General features: G+C 39.9%; 1 protein-coding gene across 3 annotated transcripts in view; it reads left to right on the top strand.

Moving 5' to 3' along the window:
- The window catches only part of hecw1a (HECT, C2 and WW domain containing E3 ubiquitin protein ligase 1a), an 88734-nt gene that overhangs the window by 15549 nt on the left and 60260 nt on the right, over positions 1-12925 (top strand). For all 3 annotated transcript variants that reach the window (XM_013914450.1, XM_005747477.2, XM_005747476.2), the window contains exons 2-3: positions 2491-2812; positions 4007-4114. In XM_013914450.1, the coding sequence (XP_013769904.1) occupies positions 2491-2812; positions 4007-4114 (430 nt within the window). The remainder of the gene's footprint in view (positions 1-2490; positions 2813-4006; positions 4115-12925) is intronic.

The raw sequence follows: 12925 nt of genomic DNA, 5'->3' as shown, positions 1-12925 counted from the left end.
AACTGCACCCAGACCCAGGTGGTGTACCGCCGTTGTTCCTAACGGCAACGCGTGAAAACAGTCGCCTGTCTGTTTTAAATATAAGATAAAGAGAGAACTTTAAAAAATTAATATGGCAACTACAGTGTCCATCAAAACGATGAAAAAATATTGCCGTAAACAGTTTATTTTGCGACACCACGACACAAACAATAGCGTAAAATGAAACGATAGACGTTTTCATGTTATTTTGGTCAGCACCCTCTGTCCATAATAATGTAAAACTGGCTTCACTGTCAACAGTGAGACTAGTGTTGCAGCAGCTTTAAGTTCAAGACAGTTGACCTGAGTTGTTCCTGAACACCCTAACTAATCTGAGGGTCTTCTTGCAGACTTTGGCAAAGCGGTGACACATCCAAATAACTTGTACTCTCATACAGTTGTTTGGACTGATGATCTTGGAATCTGGAGTTGCTTAGAAATGGCTCTAAGAGACATTCACAACTTGTGTAAATCTGCAATCCTCGTTCATAGCTCTTCACTGAGCTCCTTGGACTTTTCCGTTGTATTGACAGTGAGTGCTGTCAAACAAATCCTTTTTATGCTGGCAAAGTTGTAGTTAATCATACTAACAAAAAGTTAATAGGCCTTGGCTTTCACAAATATAAAAGACATCATTGAACCTTCAGCACTACCTCTCTACAGTCAAGTGAATGTACAGTCTGTCAAACTGAAATGTTTCAGATCATCCAAAAATTCTAATATGAGACAAAAATAAACCAAGTAAATACAAAATGCAGTTTTTTAAATGATGAGTGTGCCCATGTCTCCACCATGTTTGATAGATGTCATGGTATGCTGAAGATCACGAGTTGTGCCTTTCCTCCTCCATGCTGTTTTCTTCCCATCATTCTGGCGCAAGTTAATTTTTTGTAGAACTTTGCAGGCTCTTCCAGTTGCCGAGGGGAATTAGTGGTTTGCCATCCTTGTAACCCTCTCTGTCTCTTGATTGTACACTTTGGACATCAAGTTATTTTTCTTAATCAAGAAAAGAATTCTGGTATCGCCCACATAAGTTTTGTTCTGAGTCTTCCAGGCCTTTTGGTGTTGCTGTGATATAACAGAAAGAAAGCACTGGCCAGTTTTTGCTTGCTGATAGGTTTATTTTTGTTTTTTCAGCCTATTGATAATAAGTGTATACTTCTTCCCACTCCCTTTCAACATGTAAATTAATCAGAATGGTTTTTTGTATGTAATTTGTATAGTATTTTTTTTCTCTCTTATTTCTTTTCTAAATGTACTTGTATATTGTTCACATGTTGAAATAAATTACCAATCAATCAATCAATCAATCAATCAATTGATGGCCTCTGACACAAACTGACACATCCAAGTTGAACATTCAGAGTGCCCTACATATATTTTATTTGTGTGGCTGCCAAGGAATAATAGGCAGAGACCTAATAGACCTGACCATGAAACAGCTTGTACATCAGTTGACCAATTCCTGTTGAGACTCTGAAAATGTGGTTATATATCTCAGAATGGCTGTAATTTCTACTGTGATCCTACCATTACTGTAGGATCTGCTGTACAATATAAAGCGCCTTGAGGCGACTGTTGTTGTGATTGTGACTGTTGTTGCGCTTTATAAATAAAATAAAATTGAATTGAATTGAATGCCATGCTTTTGTTAAAAACTGTTAAGAGCTTCAGTACAGAGACAGAATTACAAAAACTGTGTCATCATCTAACTGGCTCACTGTCAGTGTTCAAATGGGACCCACGAGCTGACACATCAGCATATTAAATTAGGGCACACAGACTTACTATAACTAAGAGATAAAGCACAGACTATACACACATAATAAAAAGGTGAAGGTAAATTCCACGATTGTTTTTTCGATTGGAAGTGTCAAATTAGAAGAACAGAGGCAGTGGTGCGTCCCTACAGTGGCACAGGATGACTGGCAGGCTGATTTAACACTGATTTAGTAGCTTGCATTTCAGCTGTTGGTCACAGTTAAAAAACAATCTGCTAAACGATTAACAGAATATTGCTGTGTTACCAAACACAAGCTGCTCTGCTTCTAGCTGGAAGAAGATCTGTGTTTGACGTCAGTCATCAGACAACATTAAAATACATGACCGTTTTCTGTTATCAGCGCATCATCATTGCATTGTTGTGCAACTGTGTGATCGAGTTGATATTGAGGATATTTTTTGTTTTGGTGTCCACCAAGCTGCAGCATAAGAGAGAGCACTGACCACCATAGTGATCAAAATGTGTATAAAAACGTGAATTCAGTCACTTTATTGTTTTAAACGAGTTTTTGACAGATTTCTATTTTTTATTTTGTTTTTACAAAAGCCAGTCAAATAAAGTTATATTGTATATGAAAATGCACTTTTACATTTTAAAGAGGCCACAAATTTTCAACCACTGTAGGTACTTCGTGTTTTTGTAGCTTTGATTCTGCTAAAAGCTTCTTTCTGTGTATGTCGTTGCAGAACTTGTACCAAAATCGGTTCCTGGGCTTGGCGGCCATGGCATCCCCAACTCGCAGCAGCCAGACCCGCCAGCGCTGTAAGGATGCGGTTCGGCACAGCTATGGCCCTGAGTCCTTTGCTGTCAATGGCCTGAACCAGGATGCTTTTATGTTGGGACTGTCACGCTCCACCAGCGACACTGATCTGGTCTCTCCAGATGCACGTTCCACTCTTACCATCAGCTCTTCCCACTACATCATAGGCCAGTCCGAAGACCTGGTGATCACATGGGACATCAAGGAAGAAGTGGATGCTGGAGACTGGATTGGGATGTATTTAGTTGGTAAGATGTCACGTGCTTTGAGATTTTAGAGTTTTAAATATATTGACTCTGAAAGTAGTGTTAAAAAAATCTTATTTGTTTTTGTACAGTATGCTACTCTGGTTTGCTGTCCTCTGCTGTGATGGTTATCACGTCATGATTTTAGTGCCATTTGTCTTTGTTTAAAAATGGCAGCATAAGTCCCAGAGGTGGAAAATAAATCAAAGATGTGTGTAAATAGAGAGCACAAGTGGTTAGTTAGAAACTGGATATTACAGCATGCACAAACCACTTGTAGTCATTTACCTTACTTACTTTTCTGTATGTATTTATGTTATTGTTTGACTAATGGTAACATGTAGGCTTGCTAATGAAGCTTTAAGACACAAAGCAACAATGTAACTTCAGTGCTCTTCTCTGAAAAAGCTGATAGCTCTGAAGTCTGTGATATAGATTTTCATTCAAGCAGGCATGTCATGCATCAGGTAGTCTGTTCTAGATAGGCAGTATCTGCAAACATACAGTCACATTAAAAACAAAGTACACCCAGTTAATTCCAAGGTTTTACATATCAGGCAGGTCTTAAAATGAGGTAAATACAACCCGAGATGAGCAACAGCACATGAGCTGTTATGTTAGAAGAAATAATTGTTGTATTATTATATCATAAATCATTTATTTAATAAACACTAAGCCAAATGCAGAAGCAGTGAGTGAAAAATTATTTACACCCTATGATTCAGTATCTTGTATAACCACCTTTAGTGGGCTGTAACTTAAATAAAGTAACACTTTGGGAAACCTTCTGGTACACAGAAGAGTTCGTGGTGGACATGGTGGTGTTGTTAAAATGACGCAGCAAGACCACGGGAGAGCCATATGTAAGCGAACGCTCAAAAACCTAAAACTACTTAAGCATTGTTTAAAATCAATAGTGGGCCAACATTTCTCCACAACGATACAACAGACTGGTACATTCATACATAAAGCGCTTATTTAATTTTCAGATGTGCTAAGGGCCAAATAATCATGTCCTGATATGTAAAACCAGAGTTTACTTTATCTCAAAGCAAAGGATTTCCACTTGTCCAGTTGTATAAGTGAATACCAGTAGTTTCAGCTATCATTTTATTTTGTTGCCATTACATTACAGAAAGAAATTCAGAAGCTTGGACGTGCAGTATGGTTTGAGCTCTCATTCATCTCTCTTTCCAGATGAGACGTTATCGGAGAACTTTCTGGACTACAAGAACCGAGGCATCAATGGATCTCACAAAGGACAAATAGTCTGGAAAATTGATTCTAGCTCCCACTTCAGTGAACGTGAGTAATAAAAAATGTTTTTTTTGTTAATATAGGGAACACTTTGTCTCTAAGAAAATGTGAATGTCTTTCACCAAACAGCTCACAATATAAAGTAAAACAAACGATTCCACGTCACTCACGTTATATTGGATTTTTGGGGGGAATTGTGGACATACGCAGTCAGTCGTGTCAAAAAGGTAAAACTTTAGTGTTAAACTACAATCAAGATGATATTAGCAGCTGGTGACTTGTGACCCAAATGAAAACAAATATCTCAAACAAGCACGACTCTACCAGCTGCTCCATATGACAGGCAAAACATAGATGTGGCTTCCGGTCGAGTGAACGCTGCCGCGCTTGGCTGCCGTTGCTCACCGGTTATTATTATTACCATTACTATTTTTATTATAATTTTTTTTCAGTTGCTGACGACAATGTGAACCAAGTATCTAAGGCGCAACCCTGTTTTGACTTGTTTTCGCAACATTTGCGGGCTCCTATTGCTTGCGCTGCAGCTGTCAGCTGGTTGTTCGGTCCCTCCGTTTGTGTTCAGTGCTCGGCCCTGATTAAGATGCGGCTCCACAGGGTGTTGGTGTGGCTCGTGCTCACCTGGGTTTTTTTATCCATCATTCATCACCCGGCGACAGCTCTTCTCCAGTACTCTGCTACGGATCTTTTGCGGCTCCATTTCTGCCTGGCTGTCTCTCCACCTGTGGCTCTATACTTCTACCCGGACATCGCCTTCCAGCCCCGCCACAGGTATATCCACCGAGGGCTTCGGCGGAAGTTCAATATCAGTGACACTAACTCAGTATTGTCCATCTGGTGAAAAACTCGTTGTCCTCCCCGCAAGACTGACCGGGCTGTCGACCACAATGTGCTGGCCCACCTGGCTAGATCGACTAAGCCTACTGTCCAGCATGGTAACTCCAGCATCAAGTTTGGTCTATTAAACCTCCGCTCTCTCACTGGTAAGGGACATCTCGTCCATGATCTCCTCTGTGATTGTAAGTTGGACTTTCTTTGCTTGACTGAAACATGGCAACAGCCCAATGACTTTGTTTCTCTCAATGACTCCACTCCATCTGAGTTTGTTTACACCTGTCAACCTCGCATCTCGGGGAGGGGCGGAGGTCTCGCGATAATTCACCGGAGGCACTGGAAAGTGCTCCCTGTCTCTGCCCCTCCCTCCCATCCATTTGAATACATTGCACTGCAGCTCCCTGGATCTACCCCCACCATCATATGTACTGTTTATCGGCCACCTAAGCCAAACAAGGAGTTTTTAAATGAATTTTCTGCTCTTCTCACTCATTTTTCTGTACTTTCTCCAAATCTGATCATTGCTGGTGACTTCAATATTCATATGGACAATGATAAAATCCCTCTTTCTTTCCAGAGATTTTACCTCCTGCCTGGAAAGTTTTGGGCTTCTACAGTACATAAAATTTCCTACCCACTCTAAAGGTCATATCCTGGATTTGATCTGTTGTTCTGGCATTACCCCCACCCATTGTAAAGCCACATTGTTTCCCCAGTCTGATCATATGTTTATTTCTTTTGATGCAAACATAAGCGCTTCCAAAACCTGTATCTCTCGTAATATCACTTTTAGGAAGATTAGTAATATCAACCCAGCTGTTTTTTCATCTGCTGTCCATGACCTTCCATCTATCCACTGCTCCTCAACCCCTCATGAACTCGTTTGTCATTATAATGTCAACCTTCATAACCTTCTTAACATATTTGCTCCCCTTAAACATCAAACTGTCTCATTGCGTCACCTTAAAGCTAAAGAACGCCAACTTGAACGTCTATTCAAGAAAACCGGACTTACTGTACATAAAGAAATGCACAATGATCATGTTCTGTTCTATAAGGACTGCATTGCCTCAGCCAAATCTGCTTGGTACTCTGGTTTAATTAGTTCTAATGAAGGTAACTCCAGGTCCCTCTATTCATTGTTCAGTAAAATTACAAAACCTCCAGACACATTCCCCTCCCACATGTATTCTGTTGATTTTTGCAACTCTCTTATCTCTTTTTTCACTTGTAAAATCTCAGATATTCACTGTCAACTTAACTCTTTAGGAGCTCCTGACTCTGAAGTAGACTTCCCGGTTCCCCCACTGTCTTCCTGTCAGTTATTTTCAAGCTTTACTGTTCCCTCCATAACTGATGTGTCTAATCTCATTAAAAAATCTAAGTCATCCACCTGTCAACTTGACCCTCTCCCCACTGTGTTAGTTAAAGCCTGTCTTCCCTCTTTAGCTCCTCTCATAACCAATATTATGCATTCCTCCCTGAACACTGGAATTGTTCCTGAAGCACTGAAAAAGGCTTCTGTTATCCCAACTCTCAAAAAGCCTGGTGCAGACCCCAATAACTTTGATAATCTTCGCCCTATATCAAATCTCCCCTTTATTTCAAAAATTCTTGAAAAAGTTGTCGCCACCCAGCTTCATTTACATCTCAATGACCATAATCTCTATGAACAATTTCAATCTGGTTTCCGCCCCAATCATAGCACAGAAACTGCTCTGTTAAGGATTACCAATGACCTTCTGATGGCAGCTGATTCTGGTCTCCTATCCATCCTCATCCTTCTTGATCTTAGTGTGGCGTTTGATACCATTTCTCACAATATTCTCCTGAACCGGTGAGCTTCCATTGGTATTAGTCACACCCCGCTTACCTGGTTTACCTCCTATCTCTCAGACCGCACTCAGTTTATCCAATTTAAATCCCATTCTTCAACTCTCTATCCTGTTTCTGCTGGTGTGCCCCAGGGTTCAGTAGTAGGGCCTCTTTTATTTCTTATTTATATGCTCCCTCTTGGTATATATATATTCTGAAAATACAATATAAATTTTCACTGTTATGCCGATGACACCCAGCTCTACATTTCTAAACCCAATTCATCCCTCCCACCTACCTCCCTCTCAGACTGTCTTATTGAGATTAGATCCTGGTTCTCGTCCAATTTTCTCAAACTCAACAGTAATAAAATAAAGTTTTACTTGTTGGTACACCATCTATCTTAACCAAATCCCACAGCTTTTCCATTAACATTGAACGTTCTCCCACCCTTCCCTCCCCTCAGGTTAAGAGTTTGGGTGTCATACTTGATAATACTCTTTCATTCCAGTCTCACATTAATTACATAACCCGGTCTGCTTACTTCCATTTACGTAATATTCACCGACTCTGTCCCTTCCTTACTCCCCATGCTGCTGCCATCCTTGTCCATAGTCTTATTACGTCCCGTATTGATTACTGTAATTCCCTCCTATTTGGTCTCCCTGAAAGGTCCCTTCATAAACTCCAACTTCTTCAAAATTCTGCAGCTCGGGTCATAACTTGCACTCCGTTAAGTGCTCATATTACCCCAGTTCTTCAGCAGCTTCACTGGTTTCCCGTAGAAGCCAGGATAAATTTTAAAATCTTACTTCTTACATACAAGTGTGTCCATAAATCTGCTCCTTCATATTTGTGTGAGCTGCTCCATATCACCACTGTTTCCCGCCCTCTCAGATCATCATCTGCTATTCATCTTACTGTTCTGTCCTCACACCTTATCACTATGGGGAACTGAGCTTTCAGTTGCTCTGCTCCTCGGCTCTGGAACTCTCTTCCTCCTGCACTAAGAAATATTGACTCCCTCTCCGTATTTAAGACACAGCTCAAAACACATCTGTTTAAACTGGCTTATTCGCTTTAATGCTGAATTTATCTGTTGTCAAGCTCTGTTTTGTAATTTTAACTTATTTTATGTATTTTATGACTACTGTTCCTTTTATTAATTTTGTTTTTTGTAAGGTGACCTTGGGTTTCTGAAAGGCGCCCTCAAATAAAATGCATTATTATTATTATTAGAGGAAACAGTGGATGGAAAGTAGTGATGTGTTTACAAGGTGGTAAAGGAGGCCTTTAAGCAATTTGGATCAGCTGAAGGACCTTTCAAGGGGTTGTTAGGATAACCTGATGATAATGAGTTGGAGTAGTCAAGCCTAGAAGTAATAAGTGCATGAACTAGTTTTTCTCCATCATTCTGAGACAGAATGTTTCTAATTTTAGAGCTATTGTGCCAATGCAAGAAAGCAGTCCCATATATTTGTTTAATATGTGCACTGAAGGACATAGCCTGGTCAAAAATGGCTCCAAGATTTCTCACTGTGTTACTGGAGGCCAAGGTAATGCCACCCAGAGTAAGCATCTGGTTCGATACCATATTTCTGAGAATTTAAGGGCCAAGTAGAATAACCTGAGTTTTATCTGAATTTAGAAGGAGAAAATGGGAGGTCAGGCCTTTACGTCTTAAAGACATTTCTGCAGTTTAACTAATTGGTGTGTCTCCTATTTGTGCATTAATGTGAACACTGAAGAACATGTCCTAGTCAACAATGATTTCAGGAGCCCTCACAGTGTCACTGAAGTCATCGGGCCTTTAACCTTTTAAGACATTTCTGCTGTTAAACTGCAGGAATGTTTTAATATGTGTCGTGTTGAGGGAGAGCACACATTTTCATTGCTATGCAGATAATACGTAGCTCTAAGGGAAGCCTGAAAAACAGTGTGTAATCTAAATAGAAGTGGTCCTAGCATGGAAGCTTGTGGAGCTCCATAATTAACCTTAGTGAGTTAGGAAGACCATTTACATGGACAAATTAGAGTCTAGATATATATAATTCAAACCACGCAGAGTGGCACCATTATTACCAACAGATTGCTTTGATTTGGTAATAGTAAAATCATTTAGTTTGTTGGTTTGTTTGCTAATTTATTTCACTCATCTAAGGATACAGAAGTTCATTTAGCCTGTTGATGATATTTAGTAATATCATGTTTGTTTGCTGTACTGAAATCCAAATCCAGGGTCTTTAAAATCTTTTGTTTCCTACCCCTGGCAGGCTTGTTCTTTACTGTGTGGCTTTCTTTGAATTCCTTTTTTACTTCACACTCCAGTCCTTGACACTTGGAAATCTGTGATAACTTTGTATATTCATCCCCTGCTTTCTGAGGATGAAAAATTATTTTGTTTCTGACATGGTGCGTTCTCAAGTGACAGCTATACTGTGTGTGAATTGGAAGTTAACTGCCAGTTTTAACTTGACTTTACAAGCTTGAGCTATGGCTCAACCAGAGCCGCTACCAGCCTCGAACCGCGTCAGTATGTTTGCCTGCAAGCTGCAGTCACCAATAAAATGTTGTGTGTGTGTTTTCTTTCTGCATTCATAAATATCATTATCACAAATGTCTTTGAAATATTGTGATATAATTTTGAGCCTGTTTGCACATCCATAGTTTCAGCATAAATGCTGAGTAATGCGGTGATAATACCTCACAGCACAGTATACCTGAAAATCAGTGGCAGTATCACTGTACTGTAGTTTATGTCAGTTTGGACCAATACTGTTTTAAATGGCTTTATATTCTTATCTCCATATATCATTTTCTATTATATTGAATTTGTGCCTGAGCTGTTTTTGGAAATAATAAGAACAGTTAATAATATATTTATATGATGTAGGTGCTGAAGAGCTTTTTATTTTTTATTTTTTGAGAAGTCGAAGCTTAAATATAACATCTGGTATCTAGCTGAGGAGAATAACTGGTCCCTAATTTTATATCTCAGAGAAACCCAATGTTGCTACCACTCCACCTTATGATAATGAAATGTAGTTAATTACAAAGGAAACACAAACAAAATAGGAGCACTGGTTATTGTTGTCACGATACTCGAGTTTTAAAGTAAATACAGATACAAAGGAAGACACTAAATACTCGATACCATTTTCAGTACCATGGGGAAGATTTTGAACCCATTCTGCAACAGCACAAGTAACAAGTCATATCTTGATATGTTAACTAACTAATAAATACAAAATAAGTATTTAACATTAAATTATTATCAGTATTCATTTTAGAAAATGGTTTAGGTCATTTGATTACAGATTGTGAAGTTAAAATATATTCAAGAAACTACTAATAAGCCTAGTTATTGTGCTGCTCTACCCTAACACATCTAAATAATCTAATGTAGAAGAAGAGCATTATGGGACAGTGTGGTATTAGTTATGCTAACAAAAAGATGCACTCACCGGTCGCTGCCTGCATTTTAAAGCTGACCTCACTGTTGGCTCTAACTGAAAAGTTAACGTTTATGATCGTAGCAGGAATGACCCGCGCTCGGCAGTGTGAGGCGAGTCTTTATTCACAGTGTGCTTTTCAGTACTGTTGTGCCTTCACCGGCAGCTTTTCAGCTCCTCAGTGCTTGGCAGCTCCTTCCTCTCACTACTACCACCTCGCTTCTTCTCTGGCCCCGGCACATTAGTGATGCTTTCCAATCGTGATGACCAGCCTCCCCTGAAACCACACCCTAAACCCTCTCCTCCACCCCCTCCCCTGCAGCTGAGCCTCCAACCACTTCCCACCACAATCATCCTGTGCACATCTAACTGTAGCCTCTCATCCAGCTCTCATCCATCATTCACCCTGCTCCGTCCGTCTCCAAATGCTTACATCCTCAGCTCTGCTCGCCAGTACTGAATTTTGCCTGTCCCACTCTGGATTTAACTCTTTACTTGCTCAGTTTAGTTCTCCACACTCAGTTCACCTGCTGTGCTGTACAGTCTGCAACCAGCCTGGTTCTCCATGGGTCCATAATCCACTCCATCCAAAACCCATTCATCCAGGGCTAATGATTCATCTAACCACAGTCTGCTAGCCTCTACCTTAATGAAAACAGATGGTTAATATCGGGTAGTTCCTAATAGTTGAATGGCTAATGTTAATGCGTTTGCTGGCCAGGTTAACATTTATAATAACTGTTTAATACGTCACTGTTTTTGAAAGGAGAGATTTACCGACCTCTGAAATTCCTCCTAAAGTGTAGCTCAGTGTAGCACATTAACGTTGCCGTCTTCAGCTGTCAGCTGGAGGAGACAAAGATAGTGCAGTTGGTATTGAAATGGTATTGATACTATTGTAAATGAGTTTCTATATATAATTCAGAATAGATTTTTAGTATTGAATAATATCATGTTGTTCTTGTTTATTTGTTTTTTTCGTTTGACAATCTTAGCACCGGCTAAAACAAACAAACGAGGAAGAAGGCCATGAACCAACCTGGCCCATTCGATTAAACTGCATTGTGATTGTGTTTTTAAAATAATGTGGAGATATCGGATTGAGGTCTTTTGAAATATAAAGTCTAAATGAACAAAGGACAGAGTGCACTGAGCCTGTGAGGCACTTAGTACTGTAATGGTATTACAGAGACACCAGCCACAAGTCCCATCATCAGAGTGAGGGAGAGATGGAGACAGAGCGAGCATGACAGCGAGAGAGCAAACGCAGGCAGACATTCATAAATGGCGTACAGTGACTCTGTTTAGGAATGTGGGAATTGTGCGTAGGAGTAAGAGAGATACAAATAACACAGAATACCCATATCACCATGAAGTCATGTAGGTGTTTCCACTCCCACTAACCTCTATTACACAGGAAGTAGAAGTCAATTTTTCCTGTGACTTCACCTTCACATGACTGAAGATGCTACGTTAATCTGAGACATCTGTTCAACTTACTCTGAAATGTATTCTCGTCAGCATGGAGAAGCCTCCAAAACAGCTAATTGAATACAAACTACATAGTTTACATGTAGATAGATAGATAGATAGATAGATAGATAGATAGATAGATAGATAGATAGATAGATAGATAGATAGATAGAGTGCGACTGGTACTAACACATTTCTTTGTATGCCAGGGTTTTAACTCCTACAGCATTAGCCAAGCTTTTGCCCCTTAAGCTACAGCCAACATGTTAGCTGATATAACCAGTAGTTTATCTTCCTGTTATAAAATATAAAAACATATAAAAACTGCTTAGTTTAGACATAAAAAACCCAAGACAAAACAAACAAATGTTTTGATTTAATATTAGGGCTGTACTCAGACATGTAATTACTGTGGTGTTCAGTGTTGCCAGCTTTTAGAGTTTAGCCTTTTCATATCAGTGTAGTGGATGGCGATGGAGAAAGTCTGTAGACAGTATCTTTACACTTTGCAACAAAGTGCTGCTTTCCTAACATAGGAAAAGCCCCCCCCCCCCCGCTCTCTCTGTTGTGTTCATGTGCAGCAAGGCTTATCAGAGTGACAGAGAGCAGCTGTGCACAGTTTGACTGAACAGTAAGAGACCTTTTGTTGCAGAGTTATCATTTTACACATAAATATAAACAGAATCACAGCACAGCTATAACTGCTGTGTACAGTTATTTTGTTTTTGCTAATAACGCCAGCTTTTCAAGTAAGAAGTCAGAGTATCTGCCCTGCTTGCTGTTGATCAGAGACCCATGCATATTAGATGCTTCTTTTTCTCCTTTGAGCGCTCTGCAGAGCGTCTGCTAAATGCAAACAGCTTTGAGTTGCTGCTTACTCTTTTGGGTATTTTCTAATCTGGCATTCTTGCTCTTGAGTGTAACCTTGTTCTAAACGCTCGACTAACCCTTATCGAGGTAAAAGATAAGGCTCACTCTTTCGAGGATGCCAGTGTTCACAGAAGACAGACGGTTTGCAAGAGGAGCGAAAGAGGCCATCTTTTACTCTTGCTGTGAATGTGGGTCAGTGACCACCTCCTAAGGGACAACCCACACTACGGTTTACATACCTGGGACTCTTTTGGTTTTAGACCTGAAGAAGCTGCTTGGATGAAAGTTGAAATGTCTTTAGAAAACACACAGAAGTGCATTCACCTTCTTTTCAAGCGCTTAAGACTACCATGACTTGGATTACTGAGAACCTACACAAAACGACCTCTTTGAGAGT

The sequence above is a fragment of the Pundamilia nyererei genome, unplaced genomic scaffold (assembly GCF_000239375.1).
Source record: "Pundamilia nyererei isolate P.nyererei 1_Seehausen unplaced genomic scaffold, PunNye1.0 scaffold00198, whole genome shotgun sequence".
NCBI lineage: Eukaryota > Metazoa > Chordata > Actinopteri > Cichliformes > Cichlidae > Pundamilia > Pundamilia nyererei.
The sequence above is the reverse complement of the archived record's forward strand: the minus strand, read 5'-3'. Positions and strand labels throughout refer to the sequence as shown.